The sequence below is a fragment of the Nomascus leucogenys genome, chromosome 10 (genome assembly GCF_006542625.1).
Source record: "Nomascus leucogenys isolate Asia chromosome 10, Asia_NLE_v1, whole genome shotgun sequence".
In the NCBI taxonomy this organism is placed as follows: Eukaryota; Metazoa; Chordata; class Mammalia; order Primates; family Hylobatidae; genus Nomascus; species Nomascus leucogenys.
In genome coordinates, this window is record NC_044390.1 from 36623318 (window position 1) to 36650229 (window position 26912).

General features: G+C 38.0%; 1 protein-coding gene and 1 pseudogene across 4 annotated transcripts in view; one reads left to right on the top strand and one right to left on the bottom strand.

Annotated features, from left to right (window-relative positions):
- Nucleotides 1-4838: 4838 nt before the first annotated feature.
- RAP1B (RAP1B, member of RAS oncogene family) overlaps nucleotides 4839-26912 on the bottom strand; it is a 51329-nt gene continuing 29255 nt past the window's right edge. For all 3 annotated transcript variants that reach the window (XM_003259786.3, XM_030820021.1, XM_030820022.1), the window contains exons 2-8: nucleotides 17833-17915; nucleotides 16150-16218; nucleotides 14538-14594; nucleotides 12324-12464; nucleotides 9528-9671; nucleotides 8751-8867; nucleotides 4839-6154 (exon numbers count right to left, since the gene is read on the bottom strand). In XM_003259786.3, the coding sequence (XP_003259834.1) occupies nucleotides 8781-8867; nucleotides 9528-9671; nucleotides 12324-12464; nucleotides 14538-14594; nucleotides 16150-16218; nucleotides 17833-17889 (555 nt within the window). In that variant the 5' untranslated portion in view covers nucleotides 17890-17915 and the 3' untranslated portion in view covers nucleotides 4839-6154; nucleotides 8751-8780. The remainder of the gene's footprint in view (nucleotides 6155-8750; nucleotides 8868-9527; nucleotides 9672-12323; nucleotides 12465-14537; nucleotides 14595-16149; nucleotides 16219-17832; nucleotides 17916-26912) is intronic.
- On the top strand, nucleotides 23584-24138 carry LOC100595928 (annotated as a pseudogene). Its single transcript, XR_121291.4, has one exon. The product of XR_121291.4 is annotated as an ATP synthase subunit d, mitochondrial pseudogene (transcript).

Here is a 26912-nt window from a genome sequence, read left to right on the forward strand (position 1 = left end):
CTTACATTTGTAGCAAATTCACCACCAAGTATATACAGAGAGATAAAAATAATGAAGCATTTTGGAGCACAAAATTACTGCTGGTCTATAGCATACTAGAAGAGGAACAATAGTATTTTGCTCTTTGCCATAAAAGATGCTGTATTCTCAGTTGCTGCTCAGCTATTTGCCTTGTTCTCTGCCCCTGTCTTTGTAATAGCAATCCTTGTACTCCAACCCTTCTCCCCATCCCAAGCCTGTTTAGGCCAGGCTTTCCTTTTTATTACTTTTAACCCCATGTAATTCTTATGAAAATAATTTCATTCACACTCACGGTTTCAGTTGCCTCCAATATGTCAACAACTCCAAGGTCCAACCATTCAAATCTGACTGTGCACAGAAAATACATGTTCAAAGGTAGCTGACAAGCTGGCTGTGTTAATTCTGGCTCTACCATTACCCCCTCTGGGTTATCTTTCACACAGCTGGCAAATCTGTTGCTTTAGTTATGTATTATGTAACATTTACTATTAGTCTCATTTAGAACAGTAGAGAGCTCCCCATAACTACGTGCTGTACCCATCTGATTCTATTCCATTTCCAGTAGGGAAAGATACTTTTTTCTTTTTTGAGACAGTCTCCCTATGTTATCCATGCTGGCCTCAAACCACTGGAGCTCAAGACTTCCTCCTGCCTCAGCCTCCCAAGCAGCTGGGATTACAGGCAAGCACCACCACACGCACTTTTTTCTGCCAGCCACATAGTTTTTCATCATTGGTTGATTTGCTCAGGAAATCTGACACTGACCTGTTAATAGTCAACTAGATGTAATAGTTGGGAATATAAATCAAACAGTCCATATATTTTACAAAATACAATTTTTACTATGGGTCACTTGCTTTAGTATGGATAATGGAACAAGAACCACCTATGGTTAGACAAGTTATTAGATAGTTTATTTGGTCTTTCCCATCGACTTGTTAAACACCTTGCCAGCAGAGACTGGATTTTTTTTTTCTTTTTCTTTTTTTTTGCAGAGTCTCACTGTTGCCCATGCTGGAGTGCAGTGGTGTGATCTCAGCTCACTGCAACCTCGGCCTCCCAGGTTCAAGTGATTCTCCTGCCTCAGCCTCCTGAGTACCTGGGATTACAGGCACACACCACCATGCCCGTCTAATTTTTGTATTTTTAGTAGAGACAGGGTTTCACCATGTTGGCCAGGCTTGTCTCAAACTCTTGCTTCCAGTGATCCACCCATCCTGGCCTCCCAAAGTGCTGGGATTACAAGTGTGAGCCACCATGCCAGGCCAGACTGAATTTATTATATCATTTACTCCTTCCTACTCCCCTCTGCTCCAAACCTACTGCACTGCACATTAAAGAGTTTGACAGTAATAGAATTTCCTGTTCTGAAATTAGTGCTCACAGGGGACATAACTACCAGATTATAAATAGAAATCTGAATGGGTAATAATGGCAGATGACAAAAACATTAGAGGCTTTTGATCTCTGCCTATTTAAAAACTGAAACCTGACTTCAGTGAATGTATTATTCACATAAAAATCCTGTAATATATGTATGTGCTGTTTAGTTTTCAGGAAAAACCCTGCATTTTGACCCAAATGCTAAATTTGGATAATTGTCTCATTTATGTGGGTCTGTAAGGAAAGTCAGGTTAAACTAGGTTCATAGTAAAACATAGTAAAAACTGTCTTCGTACCCTTTTGGAGAAATCAGAAAAATTAGACTACCTATGAATAAAAAAAATTATATATATGAAAAATGACAGCTCACTTTTCTAAAATCATTACAATTTTCTCTTAGAAAGTTGGAAAGCTCTTAGAAAGTTTAAGAGACTGTTACCAATAGAGCTTTGTTCATTTGCTGTGTGTTTTCCCCATGTGGGCAGAAAATCCCTGCTGTACCTCCGATATTGTAAACAGCGCCTGAAACACGGTAGACAATACTGAATGGATTTGATTCTTAGTTACAAAAATCAGGTAGATGTGCCTAATTTTGGACAAAGCCTGTAATTCCTAAGGTCAGTAACCTACAGGCCACCAACAGGGATGTTTTAAGAAGCAAGTTTAAAATATGTGTAACATGGAATACTTTTTTAAAAAAATTGCAGCATTTAGAATACAGACCTATTTAGCAATAAGCACTTTACTTGTACTTTTCAAAGATAAACTAATGTCAAGCCTATGGAATTAGTTGATTAATCTGTTTACTAGTCGTTTCAACAGGTATCCCAACACAGACTCATCCATTTTCTTCCCAATAGTTAAGGAAACATACATAAAGTTTAGTTCTTTTCTCAATCTACCTCTCTTCTCTCATGTATTCTTGAAATATCAAATGTGTTGATTAGGCTGGGTGTGATGGCTCACACCTGTAATCTCCGCACTTTGGGAGGCTGAGGCAGGCGGATCACCTGAGGTCGGGAGTTCCAGACCAGCCTAACCAACATGGATAAACCTTGTCTCTACCAAAAAATACAAAATTAGCCAGGCGTGGTGGTGCATGCTTGTAATCCCAGCTATTCGGGAAGCTGAGGCAGGAGAATTGCTTGAACCCGGGAAGCAGAGGTTGGGGTGAGCTGAGATCGCACCATTGCACTCCAGCCTGGGCAACAAGAGCGAAACTCGGTCTCAAAAAAAAAAAAAAAAAAAAAAAAAAAGAAAAGAAAAAAAAAAAGAAAATTCAAACACATTGATGCCCTGTAACAAATAGAACAGACTTCATTTTTATTTTTATTTTTTTCTGAGACAGGGTCTCACTCTATTGCCGTCGTGGGAGTGCAGTGGCATGAACACAGTTCACTGTATCCTTGATCTACTGGGATCAAGCAATCTTCCTGAATAGTTGGGACTACAGGTATGGACGTGCACCACCATGCCCAGCTAATTAGAAAAAAATTTTTTTTGTAGAGATGGGGTCTATGTTGCCCAGGCTGTCAGATTTGTTCTGTTTGAAAAAAAGGCAAAACTTCATTTTATAAATGGAATTTTAAAAATTTCTATTTGTAATAGCCACATATGGTAAAGATGAGCTATTTACATTTAAGAAACAACTGAATCAACAAGAAAGTCAATACAGGGTTTTTACACATTTTAGAAAAATGTAAGTGAAAGACCACTCTGATTTTCTCCTAAAACTCAAGTTTCTCCAAGTATCGTTGGGGACATGAAAAGAACTCATGCCTTTTCTGACTCAATTATTTTAGTTTTTTCCCATTAAGCACCAGAAGTCAATCTATATGAGTTGTGTTCCCAAACTGCAGTTACTATTTTCTATAGGAGAAAATGGTGCTTTTTGCCAAACCACAGCCTTATTCCTATCAGCATTAAAAAATATTAATTTTACATATATATATAGTATATATATACACAGACCTCCACTGTACTATATATATGTACTCTATGTATGTACTATATATATAGAGAGAGACCTAGAGGATAGCAATGGCATTCGTTTCACTCTCCTATGAAGTAGGTATTATCATTCTCATTTTACAGATGAGGAAACCAAGGCACCCAACCAAAGGCATATAGTAGGAACTGGAAGAGCTGAGATTAAAAACCCAAGAAATCTGGCTCCAAAGTTTATATTCTTATTCACTATAGTAAACCATCCATCTTGTAACCCTAACACTCATCTGTAAGTAATGTGTTGTTTCCCACCAGAGCTGTAGTTCTTCACCAGGGAGATTTTGCCCTCCAAGTTCACCTCCCTCGTCCCCCAGCAATCCAACTGGGGGACATCTGGCAATGTCTGGAAACGTTTTTGGTTGTCACAACTCGGAGGCTGGGGTGGTGTTACTGGCATCTAGTGGGCAGATATTAAAATTCCTATAATGCACAGAAGAGTCGCCAGAATACATTATCAAACATAAAACATCGATAGTGCTGAGGCTGAGAAACTCTTCAATAGAATATAAATTCTAGTAGGGCAGCATTTTATAGTTGATCTTGGTTGCTGCTACATCCTTAGGCCTAGAACAATTTTTGTACTTAAGTACTTAATTTGTCCAATGAACGAATATTTAGCTGTTTGAGCCTACAACTGGGCCTGGTACATAACTGGTAGGCAGCATTTATTAAAAGTAATTATTGAATTAATGGTAGTATCAATGGATGTAACAGGACATAGTAAATTGAAGTAATTTTAATGTTTCACAGTCCCAGTTTTTTGGGCTTAATTTTTTTCCCAAATGATTATAAATAAAACCAGTTCTGCCAAAACAACTCCCTTTTGTAAAGAATCAGACTTTCTTCTTAACATGAAAGCCTTTAAAAATGTATCATTTAAACAGCGTGTATTTAGGGGATTAGCAGATACCCCTCTATTAGATATTATCACTAATTAATTGCTCCAGTAGCTGGCAAATACTTTGAAAAAGTTTGTGTTAAGAGCTTCTTTACAATTTTTAAAAACATTTTTAAAATAATTCTGTAAGAATTCAGTTCTTACAGAATTATAGCATATTTAAGAAAAATATGGATTCTCTAGAAGTGCTTAATCCACATCACTCAAAGATTTTTATAACCACAATATTCTAACTTCATCCTATATTTTAAAAAATCCATAGTGTAACATCCATCAAAGTATGTTAAATCATTCCTCTTTTACCTACCTCATCAAAGAGCTACTGAACATAACTCAAAGGCATTTGTTCATAAATAATACTGCTTGATTTACAAAATTATTTCTCAAAGAAAAGTTCAAAAGGTGGTTATGTGGATATTCAAACAATACCAGAAAACCTGCTGCTTACTTATTCCTGTAACTGAGTCTGGCTTGCCCAAATGTTAAATTATGAAACCACGCTGTGTAAAATGCACCTATTACAATTGAAACCAGGGTAAACCCATATTTATTTACTAGCACTGTTAAAACATTACACAAAACACATTCAAGTGGCAAGTAATTATAATGCAAGCCCTTGCATGGCAATCCAAATTTATTGAACTACTGATGCTAAGTTATACAAAATTGCACCACTTTAATTAAGGCTTTTAGTTTACATTTGGCCACCTCAAAGTAGTTGTAACATTAGGTTGGTCAATTTAAATACTGTGGCTCCCTGTTGGATAGACACACAATCTTTACATCCAAACATTAATGCATACAAAGCAACAAGGCATTGTTAAATAAAACAGCAATAGTTACTGCAAATTAGGCCTTGTGACCAATTACATATGATTAAAATTACTTCCCACATTCACATCCACAGTACTCGTCCACCATTTAACATCTCAACCAAAACGTTACACATGTGAAACAATCACTAACAGGCAAAAATACTAAACCTGTATATTTGGTATTGCAAATACACTTATGCATGAGCAAGCAAGGGATTCACAGTGAGAATCTACAGCTGCAGAAGCCTGAAAATGATTTACAAAAATTGTTAAATCATTAAAAAATTGTTTGAAAATATACACTTCTTGTTGTAGACCCCCACTGTACACACGACTATAAACATTGTTCCCTATGTAAACAAAAAAAGGAAACATATAATAAGAGATTTGAAAAGTCTGGACATTTCCTTCCCAACAGATATTAAAGGCAACGTCTTTAATCTAAGACATTATACTGAAAGGACTATCATATTTTAAAGACAAGATCACTGTCTCCACAGGTTTTTTAAAAATTAAAAAAACTATATAGCTGTGTTAATCAAAGCGCTTATTTTGTACAATAATAATGACCTTGAATTTCTTAAAAAAAAATTACAATAAGCTACAAGTATCAAAGAAGCGAAGTTATCTGGAGTAGTCTATATAGGAGCTCTTTGGACTTTCTTTTATTATGCTAAAATAGTGGTGCTTTTAGGATTTACATTATTGTACTCTCCAATACAAAGTATGGGGCATGTTAAAGTATACAGTACACCATTTTCATACATGTACAACATTGGTGGATGAAGAATGTCTCTTAGCAGTAATACTGGATGTAGCCTCTGGTTTTACCAGCTGCATACTCTAGGACTATTATATAAGTAAAAATCTCTCTTGTGATACTGGAAAGTGATTAGAATGTGCAAACTGATATAGTAGCTTTCATCCGCCTCTTAAAGGGTACCACCACAGGAAAGTCCATTTAAGATGTTGGTAGGTTTAACAAAGTTGGAATGCTGGCACTGTTGAATTGGGCAACAGTTCTTCAGACCTGTCAAAAGGAAAAAAAATTAATTAAAAACATGGGCTGGAAAAAGTAAAGACCCAAAAGGAAACAGTTAAGAAAACAGTCTTGAAAGTGTTAGAAATGAATATAATCTAGGCTCTTGTTCTAGGCATTACATTAGTGGCAACATACCACAATTCATGGCAGACCTTTTCATCTTTTCCTTCCAAAAAGATGAAGTCTATTCTGCTGCCCTCTTGAAAGTCAGTTAAATGAAAATCTGAGGAACAGAAAGGGAAAGTACCTTTGTGCAAATTTTTGTGCATTACCTTCCAAGGAATAAAAAGGAAAAAAAATCACATTAAAATTGTTAGTCAAGTCAACCTGATTAGAATTAGGATTAAAAAGTCAGATAGCAATATTAACAAAATGGGTGATCCTGTGCTTACACAATCGTAATGTAATCCTAGAATTAGATCATAAGTATAGAATGCACATCTAACCAAGGTTTCTAGTATCAGATAATCAAGTTCTTCCTTTTTCAATAAGAGTGGCTAAAAAGCTCGTTCAGAGAAGCAGACAAATAGAATTTATTTCATGACAGTGTTTTACAGATTTACAATCACATTATATACTTTCTAATTCCATATTTAAACATTCTATTAACTTTAAGACTGATGTCAGAAAAAGCTGGTATTATACTAAAATCACATGTAATTAAAGTTTTTTAAAAAGTAAACTTAGAACTGTTAAATATGTACTTTGAATAATTTTCTGCATACATGCCTCAGCTAAAAAAATGTTTCCTATTATATTTTCCTGGTGATCAGACTTGTTACAAGCTCCAGAAGAGTTGTTAATATATATGTGGCTGCTGAAATAATTTTCACAAATGCCTAGAACTTTAGGTCCTCATTCTGAGTCTGAATGAGGTTTGCAATCAAGTTTTCTAAATCCTAGCAGACTGCTGCAAATTAAAAAGGACAGATGGAAGTGTGTGAGCTTAAGCACATGTGTGCTGCTAAGAATGGGCATGTGGTCAGGAATTACAGGATATCAGAATGAGAGGATATACCACTAAACAGAACGCCCTAGATGGAAGGCAGGAATAAAAACTCTTAAAAAGATGCAGAATCAAAGTGCTATGGCAGCATTGAGTCAACTAACATAGGAAGAAACAAGAGTCAGGAATGTCAAAGGTTCTTAAGAATAAATAAATTAACAGTTTAACAATAAACAGTTTAATGACAGCTGAAGAGGAAACCATTATCACTGGCAAACAACAGCAGCTAACAGTTGAGTGTTAACTATGTGCCAGGTACTGATGGAGATCTCTGCAGCAAACCCCATGGTACACCTTTACCTATGTAACAAACCTGCACATCCTGCACAGGTACCCTGGAACTTAAAAGTTGAAGGAAAAAAAAAAAGTGACTGGCACATGATGAACATGTCAGGGGTGTGTGTGTGTCACATGATGAACATGTCAGGGGTGTGTGTTTTAAATTAGGCACGGGGTTGGCTGGGAGCGGTGGCTCACGCCTGTAATCCCAGCACTTTGGGAGGCCGAGGTGGGCAGATCATGAGGTCAAGAGATCGAGACCATCCTGGCCAACAATGGTGAAAGACCATCTCTACTAAAAATACAAAAAAACTAGCTGGGCGTGGTGGCTCGCGCCTGTAATCCCAGCTATTAGGGAGGCTGAGGCAGGAAAATTGCCTGAACCCGGGAGGCAGAGTTGCAGTGAGCCAGATTGCACCACTGCACTCCAGCATGGCGACAGAGCAAGACTCGTCTCAAAAATAAATAAATACATATAAATAAATAAATAAATTAGGGACGGGGTCTAGCTATGTTGCCCAAACTGATCAACTCCTTGTCTCTAGCAATCCTGCCTCAGCCTCCCAAAGTTCTAGGAATACAGGCATGAACCACTGTACTTGGCCATGTTAGGGGTTTTTATTAGCAACACTACCCTGTATTTATCTTAATACAGAATGTATCATGTTTTGCAATTAACTGCCTTTCTCTTTCAGTATACCTGAATTAGCTTAAAGTAATTAAGAGTCAAGGAGAGAAGGCTGGTCTTGTTCACCACTGTATTGCCAGCACCAACCAGTATACCGAATGAACTTATTTAGAATACTCAGTTGGGTGTGGTGGCTCACGCCTGTAATCCCAGCACTCTGGGAGGCCAAGGTGGGTGGATCACTTGAGGTTAGGAGTTCAAGACTAGCTTGGCCAACATGGTGAAACCCCATCTCTACTAAAAATACAAAAATTGCAGGGCGTGTTGGCATGTGCCTGTGATCCCAGCTACTCAGGAGGCTGAGACAGAAGCACTGCTTGAACCTGGGAGGCGGAGGTTGCAGTGAGCTGATATTGAGCCACTGCACTCCAGCCTGGGTGACAGAACGAAACTACATCTCAAAAAAAAAAAAAAAAAAAGAAAGAATACTTATGTGAAATACTTTACTCATGATGATGATAATTAATTAAATACTAACTCATGGATATCTTATAAAAATAAACCATTTATTTTTCAGAACCAACAAAAAGAATTCTATACTTGCTTTCATGACAGAGTGCCCTTAATAAGGCTGAGTGATTTAAAGTTAGAGGAAAGATAAGTGAACATACCTGGCTCAGAGCTACAATGCATTTAGTATATTAAAGCAACTGACATGATGACTTTTTGCGAGCCTTCCCAGGCACTGGAGTTTTTCTGTTAATTTGCCGCACTAGGTCATAAAAGATCTGCAAATACATTAATTTGTTTTAATTTACAGGAGGAACACCTCCCTCCCCCGAAAATGAAAAAAGTAAATTGAAAAAATAGAAATTTCCATGGATATAAATTAATGCCCGGAATTGTTCCGCTAAGGAATGAGAATAAAATCAGGTGTTATAACTGCCAAGCTCAAATTTTTGGGGAGTGTTAATATTGTGCTCCTTAAAATACTTAGTTGAAGGAGCTGCAGAGATCTTAACTTAGTTCAATTAGAACATTTACCATTACACAAAGAAAAAATCCTTTTAAAAACTATGTGTTTTTGCTCTACAACATGACTTGAAGCCTTTCAAGAACCATGCATACCTTTCGGAATTTTAGTCTCCATTTTTTACATAACATCCTTCATATACCTGAAGTCTTAATCTGTCTTCCCTATCCCTGTATTTTCTATCCAGTCTTCCTTTTTCATGGTAAATATCAATGTACAAGTATTTAAGAGACTGAAATAGTATTGTTGTTTATTTACTACATAGATACATTTAACATGAGAGGTTTTGGGTTTTTTTGCCTGTAACATCAACATATTACCCTGAGTACATATTAACTTGGGGTTAAGACATTTTCCATTCATCTTCAGTGTTGTACTTCAAATGAAGACCCATTGTAAGTATATTTGACCATACCTCATTAACATTTATTTTTGATTTTGCAGAAGATTCTAAGAATGCACAGTTGTTCCATTGTCTTGCTAGATTTTGACCTTGTTCCTTCCCTACAACTCTTTCATCTTCCAAGTCACACTTATTACCAACAAGAATCATTGGAACCTAAAAATACATTTGTGAGAGTAAAAATAAGTAAGTAAATATGCTATATGAATTCAAATCAAAAGAATTCTAAGAGTCAAATCTAAGAATTATGTTTCACAGAAAAATATTAAATAATGTATAATAAATTTACAGCCTTAACAATTTAATCTGTAACATAAATGTAAGTATTAACTTTGATGTCAATTATCTCCACTGCTTCCTCTTTTCATGGAAATGTCAAATGATAACTCCAAAGGGAAGAAAAGAGAGAAAGAAAACTCTCATATGTTAAGTAAAATGAACACAACCTAGTCAATGTAGACATAAATAAGACAATTTTACATAAAATTTTGAGAAAACAAGCTATGATCCTGTTATGGAGAGATGGGGGGAGAAAAACCTTAAAATTTTATCATAATGGACTTATAACTAATTATAGTAAGCAAAACATACAAACTTTTAAAAAAGTGCAAAAGGGTGTTACTGTGAAAATCCAATGTATTTCAGCATTTTAAAATGTTTCTCTAAAGGGTGTGAATCAACTTCAAGTTTTCTGGTTTCCTGATGTGCATTTATTAAACTCAGCATTCTCAGTTGCACAACACGAAAAGGAGAAATTTGGAAGGCCCCCAAAATAGAATTTTTAGTTTCTCATAGTCTTGTATTAAAAAAGCCAATCAAGGCTGGGCACAGTGGCTCACGCTTGTAATCCCAGCACTTTGGGAGGCCGAGGTGGGTGGATCACCTGAGGTCAGGAGTTGGAGACCAGCCTGGCCAACATGGTGAAACCCTGTTTCTACTAAAAATACAAAAATTAGCTGGGTATGGTGGCACACGCCTGTAATCCCAGCTACTTGGGAGGCTGACACAGGAGAATTGCTTGAACTTGGGAGGCAGAGGTTGCAGTGAGCTAAGATCGTGCCATTGCACTCCAGCCTGGGCGACAGGGCGAGACTCCGTCTCCAAAAAAAAAAAAAAACACAAAACAACAACAACAACGAAAAAACACCCATCAAACTGAATTTACTAAAAATCAAGACCACTTATTAAATGGATTTACAAATTTAAAAATGTTCCCTGAGATTGCTTTAATTATGTAGGGTTCCCCCAAATTCCCTTGTTTCAGAAGTCCAGAAAATAACAGCATTTACCATGGGTGTCTCCCAGCACTCACAATATTTGCTAAAATTAAACTGCAGTACAATGAGTCTTATTTATGTATTTATTTTGAGACAGCATCTCCCTCTGTTACCCTGGTTGGAGTGCAGTGATGTGATCTCAGCTCACTGCCAACCTCTACCTCCCAGGCTTAAGCGATCCTCCCACCTCAGCCTCCCGAATAGCTGGGACCACAGGCACGTGCCACCATGCCGGCTAATTTTTTTTTTTTTTTTAATTTCTGGTAGAGGCAGGGTTTTGCTGTGTTGCCCAGGGAGGTCTTGAACTCCTGAGCTCAGGGGATCTACCCACCTTGGCCTCCCAAAGTGCTGGGATTAGAGGTGTGAGCTACCATGCCCAGCCTGGTTCTTACAGTACCCAGATCAGCATCACCAACAGCACCTCGAAACTTGTTAGAAATGCAAATTCTTGGGTCCTACTGCTGACCTACTGAATCAGAAGCTCTGAGATCTCAGCCCAGCAATCTATGTTTTAACTGGTCCTACAGGTGATTCAGATGCAAAATCAATTTTGAGAACCACTACTATATTTAGTGTGATGAGGAATTAAACTCCATTATGGTAGACTCTGACGGGGCCCCTAAATTAAAAATAATGTTAGAATCTAATGTATTTGTTACCTTTCTTTAAAAATTATTATTGGCTGGGCACAGTGGCTCATGCCTGTAATCCCAGCACCTTTGGGAGGCCGAGGTGGGTGGATCACCTGAGGTCAGGAGATCGAGACCAACCTGGCCAACATGGTGAAACCCCGTCTCTACTAAAAATACAAAAATTAGCCAGGTATGGTGGTGTGCGCCTTAGTCCCAGCTACTCAGGAGGCTGAGGCAGGAGAACTGCTTGAACCCAGTAACGTGGGTGTTACAGTGAGCCGAGAGCATGCCACTGCACTCCAGCCTGGTGACAGTGAGACTCTTGTCTCAAAAAATAAAAATTTAAAAAAAAAGCTGGGGACAGTGGATCACGCCTGTAATCCCAGCACTTTGGGAGGCCGACGCAGGTGGATCACAAGGTCAGGAGATCGAGACCATCCTGGCTAACATGGTGAAACCCTGTCTCTACTAAAAATACAAAAAATTAGCTGGGCATGGTGGCGGGCACCTGTAGTCCCAGCTACCCGGGAGGCTGAGGCAGGAGAATGGCGTGAACCCGGGAGGTGGAAATATGGCGCCACGGCACTCCAGCCTGGGTGACAGTGCAAGACTCCATCTCAAACAAACAAAACAAAACAAAACAAAACAACAAAAAAAAGGGTGTAAGTAACATTTAATTTTCACAGGATAATGGCAAAGGAGGAAATTTCTCACTTTCCACATGATATATATTTGAAAACATGTATGGGTATTTTTGCCTTTCAAGGACAAAGTTTAAAAAAAACCAACACCCTCCTCCCCACCAAAATACACGAACTTTAAAATGAATTTAAATTTAGACTTAAACAATTATAATCAGGGTTTTGAAATAAAATATATTTATTAGGAAGTCAGCTTACATCATCAGTGTCTTTAACTCGAAGAATCTGTTCTCTCAGGTCTTGTAAATCGTTAAATGTGGACTGTGCTGTGATGGAATAAACTAATGCAAATCCTTGTCCATTTTTCATGTACAAATCCCTCATTGCTGTAAATTGTTCCTACAATAGAAAGAAAGGAACGTTAAAAAACAAGAATGTTTTGACAGTTATTTTTATAATTTTCAAAGTCTGTAATTATAGCTCAATGAAGAATATTGTAGTATTCTGTAACTTTGTTAAAATTATAATCTATGACAAGATACTATTTGAAAAATTGGCATTTTAGTTTCTTTTTCTTTTTTCTTTTTTTGAGATGGAGTCTTGCTCTGTCACCACGCTGGAGTGCAGTGGCACAATCTCGGCTCACTGCAACCTCTGCCTCCGGGGCTCAAGTGATTCCCCTGCCTCAGCCTCCCGAGTAGCTGGGACTACAGATGCACGCCACCACACCCGGCTAATTTTTTTCTTGTATTTTGGTAGAGATGGGCTTTCACCATGTTGGCCAGGATGGTCTCCATCTCCTGACCTCGTGATCTGCCTGTCTCGGCCTCCCAAAGTGCTGGCATTACAGGCGTGAGCCACCAAGCCCAGCTGGAAATAGGTTTCTTATTTAAAAATAATATACCAAAGTAGATTTATATACAAAAAATATACTCAAGTGGAACAGAAATATCCTATCCCCAAAAGTTACTAAAGGCAGCTTTTAAAATATATCATAGTGTGTAGAGCACCCCAACTGTATCTGCCAAGTTAATCTATATAGCTATGACTCAAATGCTATAGTTCTGTAGGGCTCCATCAGCATGATCTAGACCATCCCATTTTCCCAAACTATTTTTCTTCGCTAGACTGTGAGCATTTGAAGGTAAGAACACAGTGCCTGACCTGTATCAGGTATTCAAACATTAGCTGAATGAATACCATACACCAAGAACAAATCTTCCCTTCATCTTCACATACCTACAAATCTAGTTTGTCTATAAATACGTTGAAGGAGAACAGATACCAATCAAAGTATTTCTTTTTCTTCTGAGATGGAGTCTCACTCTGTCACCCAAGCTGGAGTGCAGTGGTGTGTTATCAGCTCACTGCGACCCCCACCTCCAGGGTTCAAGTGATTCTCCTGCCTCAGCCTCCCGAGTAGCTGGGACCACAGGCGCCTGCCACTGCACCTGGCTAAGGCTAATTTCTGTATTTTAATAGAGACGGGTTTCACCATGTTAGCCAGGCTGGTCTTGAACTCCTGACCTCAGGTGATCCACCCACTTTGGCCTCCCAAAGTGCTGGGATTACAAGGCGTGAGCCATCACACCCAGCTCAATCAAAAGATTTCACACAGCTGCTGAGGAATGAATCTATGCCTGTATTATTTGAAATATGGTAATAAATTGTTTTAAAAGTACTAGTGAGACTGAAAATTTTCCTTCTAACACATTTTCTAAACTTTTCAATAACTGACCCACTGCAATTACAAAAAGTGCAATATACTTCCTCCACCTCCCGGGTTCAAGCTATTTTCCTGCCTCAGCCTCCCAAGTAACTGGGATTACAGGTGTGTAACACCATGCCCGGCTAATTTTTTTATATTTTTAGTAGATATGGGGTTTCACTGTGTTGGCCAGGCTGGCCTTGAACTCCTCACCTTAAGTGATCCACCCACCTTGGCCTCCCAAATTGCTGGGATTACAGGCGTGAGCCACTGTGCCCGGCCAATATAAAATCAATGATTCCACAGAACAACAACAAAAAAAAGATTTAAAGTTTAGCAACTAGTGCTCTTATTTATTTTTTTTGAGACAGTCTTGCTCTGTCACCCAAGCTGGAGTGCAGTGGCACAGTCTCCAGTCTTGGCTCACTGCAACCTCTGCCTCCTGGGTTCAAGAGATTCTCCTGCCTCAGCCTCCTGAGTAGCTGGGAATACAGGTGTGTTCCACCATGCCCAGCTAATTTTTATATTTTTAGTAAAGATGGGGTTTAGCCATGTTTGGCCAGGCTGGTCTCGAACTCCTGACCTCAAGTGATCCGGCAACCTTGGCCTCCCAAAGTGCTGGGAACAGAGGTGTGAGCCACTACAACCGGCTGCAAGCAGTACTTTTAAATAAGCTTAACTAATATTTGTCTATGGAGTACTAGCATTTATGAAGTCAATACTGTTCAAACGGTGCATATACTTTGGTATTTAGTTTTACCTACCGTTCCTGCAGTATCCAAGATTTCAAGCATACACTGTTGTGCATCTACTTCAACTTGCTGGTAGAAAAATTAAAATACATGTTCATTTTTTAAACGTACATAAGACTACCTTAATATACACAAAAAAGCTAATGTATCAAAAATAAGACACACAGATTATAACAACTTTACAAATATCAAGCAATACTTCAACAAAGCAGGAGGAAAAATAGCTAAGTAATCAAGATTCAAAGACCCCCAAATTGTAATCAAGTTCAAAAGCCATGTGTTCTCAAGTCAACACAGGGAAACCTACACAATCCGGTCTCAATATGGATCTCTCAGCACTTAATTCTAGAGAAAAAATAGTTTCAAAATAGCTCAAATAAATAAACAAAACCAGCAATAGTTCCAACAGTATCGTAAGTTAATTCTGTCTATCTCAATTCTCCCATGATACTTTAGATATACCTCATTTCTCTAGGTAACTATATGCCCTCACCATACTGGAACAAGATTTCTGGTATTAAGGAAGCAGTGCCACAGCTATTAAATAAATTACACATATATCCCTGTTACCCCTTTCCATCTAGTATTTCCTAGGGAAAAATAGGTATTTAGAATCAGATGTAGAAAGAAAACAGTTAATACTGTCTCACAGCTGGGGTGCAAAAAAGTTTCCAGTTTTTTTGGTAGACTGTGGACGTGGGGGGAGGAACGGAAACATGGTATTTGTACAACAGTGGGGCCAGGTTGGCTGCTTCATGAAGGTTGGGAAATACCTCTTTCCCTACTATGTTAAAAATGTCTACACATTGTTTTATTGTCACATGCTGTTAATGGACACAGGAATTCACCTTTCTATAGGCTGAGCATCCCTAATCTAAAAATCCAAAAATTGCAATGTTCCAAATCCAAAACTTTTTGAGCCATGTGTGGAACATCACGCTACAAGTGGAAAATTCCACACATGAGCTCACGTGACCAGTCACAGTCAAAATGCAGCCAAAACTTTGTTTCATGCATAAGAATATTAAAAATATTATATAAGATTATGTGTATAAGGTGTATATGAAACCATGAATTGTTTAGATGTGGGTCCCATTCTATTTCATTATGTATATACAAATATTCTAAAATCAGAAAATAATCTGAAATGTGAAACACTTCTGGTCCCAGGTATTTCAGATAAGGGATATTCAACCTGTACTGTGAGTGGTGGCACTTTCTCAAGAGGTTAGTAAGTACAAAGCTTAGGAAGACTTGTGTCCACCTATTTCTAGGTTAAAAAGAGGGGAGCTTGAGAGTAATCAGTATTGCTAGGTAGGGGATTGGAAGTAACATGGGGCTACTACTTGAAATGGATGGTCTGCTTTAAAGTTTGTGTGTCAAATTACAATTTTAGGGTCAGGATAAACTTAAAATTCTGTGAATATGTGAGAGTATGGGTGTTTATGATCCTCTTAAACTGGTAAACATGCAATGCCAGAAAGTAACTGTAAACTTTTCCCACTAATTTTATAAATTAACCCTGCCTCCATCCTACTTTGTATAAAACATTCAATAATTATAAACCTAAAGTAAGTATTTATGTTAAAATCAAAAGCAAAAGGCCTTCCAAAGTAATATATACCTTTCTATAAGAATCTTCTATCGTAGGATCATATTTTTCTACAAAAATTCCTTGAACAAATTGTACAGTCTGAAAAAAAAATTAAGAAATCATTATACTTCTAAAGAAAAGAATATATTCAATCTTTAAATTGTAAACTGATTTCACACAGGGAGTTACACCATCGATGAAAAAAACCACAGCCAATACTACATTTGAATGTGTACATTTGGTAAGAAAATTACCTCAGAAAGCTGTTTTATTATTTTTAAATAAATAATCACTATGCTCCTTATTGGGTAATTCTACATTTAGAGATCATATATTAAGATTTTTTTAATGTCTCTTGCTTCAGTCCTTTGTTTTTTCTCCTTGAGACAGAGTCTTGCTCTGTCTCCCAGGCTGAAGTGCAGTGATGCAATTTTGGCTCACTGCAACCTCTGCCTCCCAAGTTCAGGCCATTTTCCCACATCAGCCTCCCGAGTTAGCTGGGATTACAGGCATGCACCACCACACCTGGCTAATTTTTGTATTTTTAGTAGAGATGGGGTTTCACTATATTGGCCAAGCTGCTCTCGAACTCCTGACTTCAGGTGATCCGCCCGCCTCGGCCTCCCAAAGTGCTGGGATTACAGGCGTGAGCCACTGTGCTGGCGTTGTTTCAGTCTTAAGAGCTTATATTTGATTTTGAAATTAGAAATTGACTAATTATTACGTATACACACATACATGCAGGATCAACTGACCTCCCCATCGCTTTGGATACAAATGAAAAAGCAGTTCATTTCACGCTGTATATACTTCTCAGTTTGTTCCAAGCATGTCAATTCTGAGCTAGGTGGCCTTTCTAAGTGGCCAAGATGGTTTATCTTATGAGTGAGGCAGAAGGTCAATCTATTTGCTTGTGAGGCTTTGCTAAGCTCTGAACTATTCATCAAATTATTTTCCCTACGTTTTTCCCCTTTCCCAACCCTCATTACCGAGTTATGTCTTCATTCTTGCTATACCATTCCTTGATGCAGAAAATATGCCGTTAAAAAACGTAAAACTGAACAAAGGTAGTATCTGAAGACTTTTTATACGCTTTGATATTTTCTAACATAAAATGTATAGGGTAAGACTATTCATAAGAAGAAAGAGCAAGCCAGGCATGGTGATTTATGCCTGTAATTCCAGCACTTTGGGAGGCAAAGGTGGATTACCTGAGGCCAGGAAGACCAGCCTGAGCAATATAGCAAGACACCATCTCTACAAAAAAGTTTAAAAATTAGCCTGGCATGGTGGCACGTGCCTGTAGTCCCAAGCATTCAGGAGGCTGAGATCACTTGAGCCCTAGCCTGAGCAACAGAGTGAGACCCTGTCTCCAAAAAAAAAATAAATAAATAAATAAAAAGACCAAAATTTATTCCTATCTGGCTCTGAAATGCGAGTGCAAAAAGCCATGTATTTGTATGCTCTCAATCTCTGTGCTTAGCTCAAATTGTATTCCAGCATAACTTGTGTCATTCTGGAGTCAATGTTCCGGAGAGAATATGATCCACCCAGATATAATTAAAGTTGAGTAAAATTACAAGAAAAATATTATATTGCTTCTAAAGTCATTAAGGGATTTTATCTTAACAAAGACAAATCATCAAAACCTAAAACTCAACAGAAAAAGAACATCTTGGAGTGAAAGGCTTAGGTAAAGTAAGAATGACTTACCAAAGCAGACTTTCCAACGCCTCCTGAGCCAAGAACGACTAGCTTATACTCACGCATGATGCAAGCTTGTCAAAACCCAGTACCTTATTAAAGGAAAAAAAAAAAGAAAAAGAATTCTAAGTAAAGTTTTGTATTCCTGTGCTTTTCACATAAATAAGACATTCAGGAAAATAGATTTATTTAAAATGATTACTATACAACCCTAATATGGAGCACCCTATAAGCAGACTTACTAAAAGATGCTCAGAGGTAGAAGAAAACTACAGAATTACAGACATGACTTTGAGCCCGATCTAGGATAGAGAGCACAGGTCTGAAAAGAAATCCAACCACCTGTTTTGTTACATCAAGTTTTACTCAAACACAGCCATAGCCACTCATTTGTGTATCGTCTGTGGTTTCTTCTGTGCTGTAACAGCAAAGTAGTTACAACAGAGCCTAAATATTTACGTATCTGGCCAAGCTCTGGCATACATAAATGGTAAATATAAATATGTTGGTAGAGGAAGCAGAAGACCAAATATTTATTCCTAAAGTGGGGGACGTACAGACAACCTGAAAATGGTCTCGAATCAGAGGCAGAACTGAAGAATATGACTTCCAAGACTGAAAACGTCTACTTAGAATGTTTAGTATGATGAAATAGTAGAAATAAAAACAAAATATATCCAGAAAGAAACAATCCATACCAAGGCTTATCATTATAAAATTTCAGTATAAGAACAATAGACATAAGGTCTTAAAAGATTCCAGGGTGGGGGCATTACATGAGAATAAAAGGCTCCTATATTCCTAGAAAAAAACTAAAGGGTCAGTAGTTCAAGTGGTACAAAAGTAGCCACCAGAACAGGTTTTAAAACTTCTAATCAAGAAATGACAGTTTTTTGGGTCATGGTTAACAAAGCTACTATAACTAACTGGTTTAAATGATTTTAATCAACCAGTAACAATTTGCCTCAGATGATATGCTTCTACAAACTAACCAATTAATGAGAGTTCCTTACTTCTGAAACTCGGGCAATCAAAAATGGCCTATTAAACAGACACATCCCAAAGCCAACCAATCAACAACTGTCTCACTTGAGTGACAGTGCTTCTATAGCTAACATTAACCTGCTCCTGTCTTTGAAAGTCTGCCAACCATTGAACTTCCTAATTCCCCAAAATCCTGTAAGACCAGCAGTCTAGCAAGGTTGGGGAAATTTAAAAAGAAAAAAAAAGAGCAGTGTATCTGATCAGGATAGGTAATCAAGGACTCGGCCAGATGTGGTGGCTCACGTCTGTAATCCCAGCACTTTGGGAGGCTGAGGCGGGTGGATCACTTGAGATCAGGAGCTCAAGACCAGCCTGGCAAACATGGCAAAACCCTTTTTTTGGGGTGGTGGGGGCGGGGACGGGGCTTCACCATGTTGGCCAGGATGGTCTTGATCTCTTGACCTCATGATCCACCCACCTCAGCCTCCCAAAGTGCTGGGATTACAGGCATGAGCCACCACACCCGGCTTCAAAACCCTGTTTCTACAAAAAAAGACAAAAATTAGCTGGGTGTGGTGGTACACGCCTGTAATCACAGCTACTTGCAAAGCCGAGGCATGAGAATCGTTTGAACCTGGGAGGTGGAGGTTGCAGTGAGCCGAGATCTTGCCACTGGGCTCCAGCCTGGGCAACACAGTGAGATTCTGTCTCAAAAAGATTCAATAGGATACAAAATAAAAATTGATTTAAGGAAATTTTCAAAAGTATTCAGGCACAGACCCAACAGCTAAGGTAAAGAGATGGCCTTTTTGTATATGGGTTCAGGTCTGAAATAAGAAACTTAAAATGGAAAACTGGTAATCTGAAAAAATCTACAATGGTTGAGATTTTCAGTCTTACAAACAAGCTAGAAAAAACTAAATAAAAAGGTCTTTGTTTTCGAAGAAATGAAAGCCCACAGAAGAGGCTACTTGTACAAACAGAGCCACAGGAGGAACTGATGTTGCATGTTCACTAAGAAATGGAAGTACAATAACCCCAAATCTGTTCAATATTGCTGCTCCAAGGGAAATATGAGCATCCAATTCTCTACCCTTCCTCCACTGGGGGTGAGAGTGGGACTGACTACATATAGTCACAGGAAACCTTTTGGGGGTGATGGAAGTGTTCTAAAAACTGGTTGTAGTGGGCCAGGTGCAGTGGCCCACACCTGTAATCCCAGCACTTTGGGAGGCTGAGGCGGGTAGATCACGAGGTCAGGAGTTCAACCTGGCCAATATGGTGAAACCTTGTTTCTTCTAAAAGTACAAAAATTAGCTGGGCGTGGTGGCGGGCACCTGTAATCCCAGCTACTCGGGAGGCTAAGGCAGGAGAATCGCGTGAACCCTGAAGCAGAGGTTGCAGTAAGCCGAGATCACACCACTACACTCCAGCCCGGGTGGGAGTGTGAGACTCCATCTCAAAAAAAAAAAAAAAACCCCACCAAAAACTGGTATTCACTAAAACCTCCAAACATAACACAACTGACCGAAACAACATAAAAACGACAATTTAAAAATACTGAATATAAAAAGTATACATTTATCAGAGGTGATTATCTAAGAGACGTATGCCTTTATTTTCTTATTTCACAAAGGTGGCTGAGTTGGCTGTGGGAGTTATACTTCTTAGTGAGGTGATTGGGACTCTTTTTCCCAGCTGCTTCATTTATCCATGAATGAGCATTATTATTTGTTGCTAGAATGAGTCAGGTTCATCCATATTATTGTATCTATCAGTAACTTGCTCCTTTTATTTATTACTATTGATTAAAATATACCATATGAATACACGATATTTTCTTTACCCATTCACACCAGCTGATTTCCAGTATGGGGATATTATCAGTGTATTTTTGTTACCTTAAAGAGCAAAACAAAAAAACCCCAACACTAGTTAAGATTTGAATCAATATTTTTCAAATCTGTGCTTTCTACTACACCAGCCTTGAAAACACTGTTTAAAAGACTAAGACTGAAATAAAAAACAGATTTTTATTGTGAATGCCAACTCCAACTGACTGGCAACAGCCATTATCCTGTTTTTAGGATGGTGTGGTTGCATCTGGTTTTGCAGAAAAGACAAATCTGTTCAATAAGCAACATAATTGGCTTGTGGTGCTGGTAGGGACTAGGAAAGAGTTGTAGCACCTGTATTTGTGTAGTGTATTTGTGATCTCTAGGCATAATCTTTCTGTTCAAGTGTTCTTTTCCTGAAGTCCTTAGTTCAGGTTAAGAATAAGCACTTTGAAATATGTCAATTCCCTAAAATTTCACACACAATTAAAAATGGGAATAGTTACATCAGATTTTCAAAGAGATTTGTGACAACTACTATTTGAGACATTGAGACTAATTGTTCTCTTTCACAGAACCCCATGGGGGGACAATTTTGACAGCACAGCATAGTGGCTAATGGTGCGTAAGTTTCAAATCGTGGTCTTCTATAATCTTGGGCAAGTCATGAAACCTTTCCGAGCCTCACTTTCCTTCCAGGTAAAATTAAGATAGTAACAGCTACATGATAAGGTTGTGAGATGGATTATAAAGAATGTAAACTCCATGAGGATAGGGATTTTTTTGTTTTACTCACTGCCATATTCCCAGAACCTGAAAACTGCCTGAAATATGTGTTCAATAAATTAAAGAAAGAATTAATAAGGAAAAAAATGTAGTAATTCTTCAGAGTCACTGACACAACACCTTGCACATACTCGGTCAACAAAAGATAAATTTTAGGCCAGGCGTGGTGGCTCACACCCGTAATCCCAGCACTTTGGGAGGCCGAGGCGGATGGATCACTGGACGTCAGAAGTTCAAGACTAGCCTGGCCAACATGGCAAAGCCTCTACTAAAAATACAAAATTAGCCGGGTGTGGTGGCACATGCCTGTAATCCCACTTACTCAGAAGGCTGAGGCAGGAGAATTGCTTGAACCCAGGAGGCGGAGGTTGCAGTGAGCCCAGATTGCACCACTGCACTCCAGCATGGATGACAGAGCAAGACACCCATCTCAAAAAAAAAAAAAAAAAGTTAACTTTTAAAATAAGAGTAATGGCAATGGTTTGAGCTGCCACTCAGTACAGAGAACTGCTATTCCTTCAGTTGAGAATCACTGCTTGACTTTTTTTTTTTTTTGAGACGGAGTCTTACTCCGTCACCCAGGCTGGAGTGCAGTGGCACGATCTCGACTCACTGCAACCTCCGCCTCCTAGGTTCACGCCATTCTCCTGCCTCAGCCTCCCGAGTAGCTGGGACTACAGGCACCCGCCACCACGCCCGGCTAATTTTTTGTATCTTTTTAGTAGAGACGGGATTTCACTGTGTTAGCCAGATTGGTCTCAATCTCCTGACCTCGTGATCCGCCCGCCCCGGCCTCCCAAAGTGCTGGGATTACAGGTGTAAGCCATCGCGCCTGGCCCACTGTTCAACTCTTCAATCTACTAGCTCAATAAAACATATAAGAACCCTCCATGTCAATATAAAAAAGCAAAAAGCTGTGTATACATCAGTATTTTGAATAATTTAAAAATGTTCAGAGATAATGACTGGGAAATAGCCCCTTTTAAGTATTTAAAAAACACATTACTAAACAAAAATCCTGTAATATTGGCATTATCTCTGACCGCTAGTATTAATCACAGAAGTCTTAATGAAATCTATTGGACCTGAAGTTATGCAGACTGTAATTTTGACAGCCTAGGAGGAATCTCATTATTACATTACCTCAAGGGTATGGAAAAAAATCTTGAGATTATAATAGAAAATGAATTTCAATTCCCTGGAATAAAAAAAAGAAAAAAAATACATGACAAGGTGGTGGGATAGGGAATTGTTTTTCTTTTTGCTTATTTTTTTTTCTGACAGTTCTATTGTTAATAGAAAAAAATTATAAAACAAATGAAACAAAAACTGAAGTTAACAGAGGAATTGTGAAGTTGTTCTATACTTACCCCAATATTATTATAAGAATGCTGATAATTACTGGCATTTTTAAGAAGTAGACTTTAGAAAACTCAAAAATGCCAAGTTTAGCCACTCAACTCATAGAGTAACTATAAAATACTGATGTTGGAAAAGCATTTCTTGGATTAATAAACTAATGGTGAGGGTACCTTTTTAAAGAAATAAACAAGTAAGCATAAAAGAATCAATTAAAGTTTAATTCTATTCTTTAAGCCTTAATTACTTCTCAGAAAACACTTCTCAAAAAGGACTAAGAGATGCTTTACTGAAAATTACATTAAACATATTTTAAATGCTTTACAGAAAAAGAAATACTCTTAATGTAAATACGGATATTTTAAACACCTATCTTGTAGCAATGCAATATTTACAATTAGCAAGCAAAAAATTTATCTAGAATGAAAAGATAAATACAGTAGCAAAGGACTTAAGTTAGTACTTTAACTGGTGTGCCACAAGTAAATGATTATATTCTGAGAAGCTTGCTCATTTTTAACTACTTGTACATCAGTAGAAAATAAGGATTAAGTCAAAAAGAAGACAGGAAGTAATACTAGAATACCTGGTATTATAAATTATTAAGAGTTCTGACTATTAGAAGATATTACTGCCATGTACTACCATTTAAAGTGAAGAGATTTTGGAAGAAAAACAAAAACTATAATCAACAGAAAAATAAACTCTGAAAGAAATTTTAGAATGAACAACCTTCAAGAAGTTAAAGGCGGCTGCAGTGGACCGTGGGCAGCCAGAGTCGGTGAAGGATCCCAAGATGGCTGGGCGAAAACTTGCTCTAAAAACCACTGACTGAGTAGCTTTTGCAGAGATCACAACCCAGAACCAAAAGGCCATCGCTAGTTCCCTGAAATCCTGGAATGAGACCCTCACCTCCAGGTTGGCTGCTTTACCTGAGAATCCACCAGCTATCGACTGGGCTTACTACAAGACCAGTGTGGCCAAGGCTGGCTTGGTGGATGACTCTGAGAAGTTTAATGCCCTGAAGGTTCCCGTGCCAGAGGATAAATATACTGCCCAGGTGGACGCCGAAGAAAAAGAAGATATGAAGTCTTGTGCTAAGTGGGTCTCTCTCTCAAAGGCCAGGATTGTAGAATATGAGAAACAGATGGAGAAGATGAAGAACTTAATTCCATTTGATCAGATGACCATTGAGGACTTGAACGAAGCTTTCCCAGAAACCAAATTAGACAAGAAAAAGTATCCCTATTGGCCTCATCAACCAATCGAGAATTTATAAAATTGAGTCCAGGAGGAAGCTCTGGCCCTTGTATTACACATTCTAGACATTAAAAATAGTAATTATACGGTAGACCAATAGCACCATAATTTTAGGCACAGTAAATTATTTAGTCAATATCTCTCATTGCTAACTCAGTTTCATTTAACTTCTTTTTTTTTTATATCATTCTCGTTTGAATTTCCAGTAAAAGTGATGAGATTTTGTTCATTTACATGTGCTCTCTTTATGGTATTCCTTGTAAACAATAGCATTTATTTGTAAAAACTGGATGCAGTTTGAAACTATCTGTACAGTTAAGAATTGCTTGTTAACAATAATATGCCTATGTATGAATTAATCTACAAATGTAGTACATTTGTATTCATCTTTAGTCTATGAATTAACCAATTATACCAACTAATGAGGGACTCCCAGATCTTCATTTTACTCAACCCGTTAAAAAGACTGTAGCATATATGCGAAATGAACTTAATGTTATCAACAGTGCAACTATACGATACTTCATTAGCAAAAAGGTGCAATTTCTACATCACGTAGGCACATACACAATTATAAACTTTATATGCATGATTCACATTGCCCCTCCAACACAATCTAAGATTACAGATGAAGAAAATCAATTAAATTTCTAAAGAAAGCTATCAAAATACTAAAAATTCCACCACTGTTCAAGCTTAAAAGTATTTTCTACACTTTTAATTTTTTTTTTTTACCTTTGATTCAGAGGAACTGATTTTTTCAAATGCATAAATATTTCTGCTATTTATCTTTGAATATTTTTTTGGGTAGTTTTTAGTATTAGGTCATTTACATTTTACGATTCCTAATTTGAGTTCCTTATATAATCACCTAAAATTTGCGTGACTACAACTAACCTGATTGATGAAAGTAACTGACGGCTTTTACACTTGGCTATTTACTTCCTGCAAAATACCTACTACCTTACTCATTTGTTTAGAAGTAGTTTATTATTCCTTCTACAACTTTTTCCATTTACTCTACAGACTGGAGTTTTATTTGCATCGGTTCTTTTTTTTTATCAATTTTAAAAGCTGTTTAATTCTAGTTTCAGAGCAAACCACAGCAAAGACATGGAAAGACAAGAAAACAAAACCTCCTTTGGCATCATCGAGAGTCCGGTTTCAGTGGCTGCTTCGTAACTGAAATGAGAGTGGAAGAAGGGGGTGGTGGCTCATGCCTATAATGCCAGCACTCTGGGAGACAGAGACAAGCAGACTGCTTTAACTCAGGAGGAGTTCAAGACCAGCCTGGGCAACATGGTGAAACCCTGTCTCTACAAAAAATATGAAAATTCGCCAAGTGTAGTGGCACACACCTGTAGTCCCAGCTACTTGAGAGGCTGAGGTGGGAGCATCACTTGAGCCCAGGAGGTCCAGGCTGCAGTGAGCCATGTTTGTGCCACTGCACTCCAGCCTGGGTGACAAGTGAGACCCTGTCTCAAAAAAAAAAAAGAAGAGAAAAACAAACATAATCATATTCTACATTAAGTTCAGTAAATCTATCTAAGATAATATTTCATTAACCAGAAATTATTAACTAATATTTTCACAAAACAATAATGAATGCTATAATAATTCTGAGTTAACAGAAAATCCTGAAGACATGAATCAAAAGAAAATAAAAACTGGTCTTATGGGGTAGTTTTTGTCTAAATGTGTTCACTATATTACACATCAAAATGCAAATAACTAATTTAATTATCTAACATCCTGGATTGCCTATAACATTCTTCCTAAGATTCAACTGTAGATATTACTGATCCAAATTATGAACAAGAGTTATTCTAAAAAATCACTGAGGAAACTAAAAAGCATAGCAAAATGATAAATTTATGTATTAAAAAAGAAAATTCTTGTTTAACTACTTGGTGCTGAGATTTATTGAGGACATACTCCATCATCCCAAGAACTGTGCTGGTCAGAAAAGAAAATCTAAGAAATGACACCTTCCATTAACACTACTATAATACAGCATTCAATATTTGACATCAATAAATATATACTGAGTACCTAATATATCTTAGGCACTATTCTAGGCAGTGGGAATATAAAGCAGTGAACGAAAGACCCTGTCCTCAGAATTTATAATCTGGAGTGAAGGGTATAGAGGGGGAAACAAAATCAATATAAAGTGTCAGATGTGATAAGCAGTATGGAGAAAAAAAAAAGATAAGAATGGATGGTTTTATATGGGGTGGTTATGAAGGACTTCTATTAAGGTGAAATTACTATATAGCTCAGTACACAAAGAGTCCTGTCAATGGATTGATATTAAATTTTGTTTTTAACAAAAGACTACCATTAGGCTTTGTCCTGTTGAGCATTTAAAAAATCATCTTTGGGCTGGGCGCGGTGGCTCATGCCTGTAATCCCAGCACTCTGGGAGGCTGAGGTGGGCGGATCACGAGGTCAGGAGATGGAGACCATCCTGACCAACATGGTGAAACCCTGTCTCTACTAAAAATACAAAAATTAGCCGGGTGTGGTGGCGGGCGCCTGTAATCCCAGCTACTCAGGGGGCTGAGGCAGGAGAATCGCTTGAACCCTGGAGGCAGAGGCTGCAGTGAGCCGAGACTGTGCCACTGCACTCCAGCCTGGCAACAGAGCAGGACTCAGTCTCACCAAAAAAAAAAAAAAAAAAAAAAAAAAAAAAAAAAAAAAAAAAACTTTGGTGGCGTGACATGCTAATTAGTTTGTGGCTGAAGTTAAATTTGGATTTGGGCGTCAGAGATTTATCCAGCCCCTTCCTCTGCAAAAAGGGGCATAAATGGGATTTCTGGAGAAGTCTAAATGTAGTTGGTCTTATGAGGTGCTGTTTTTCAG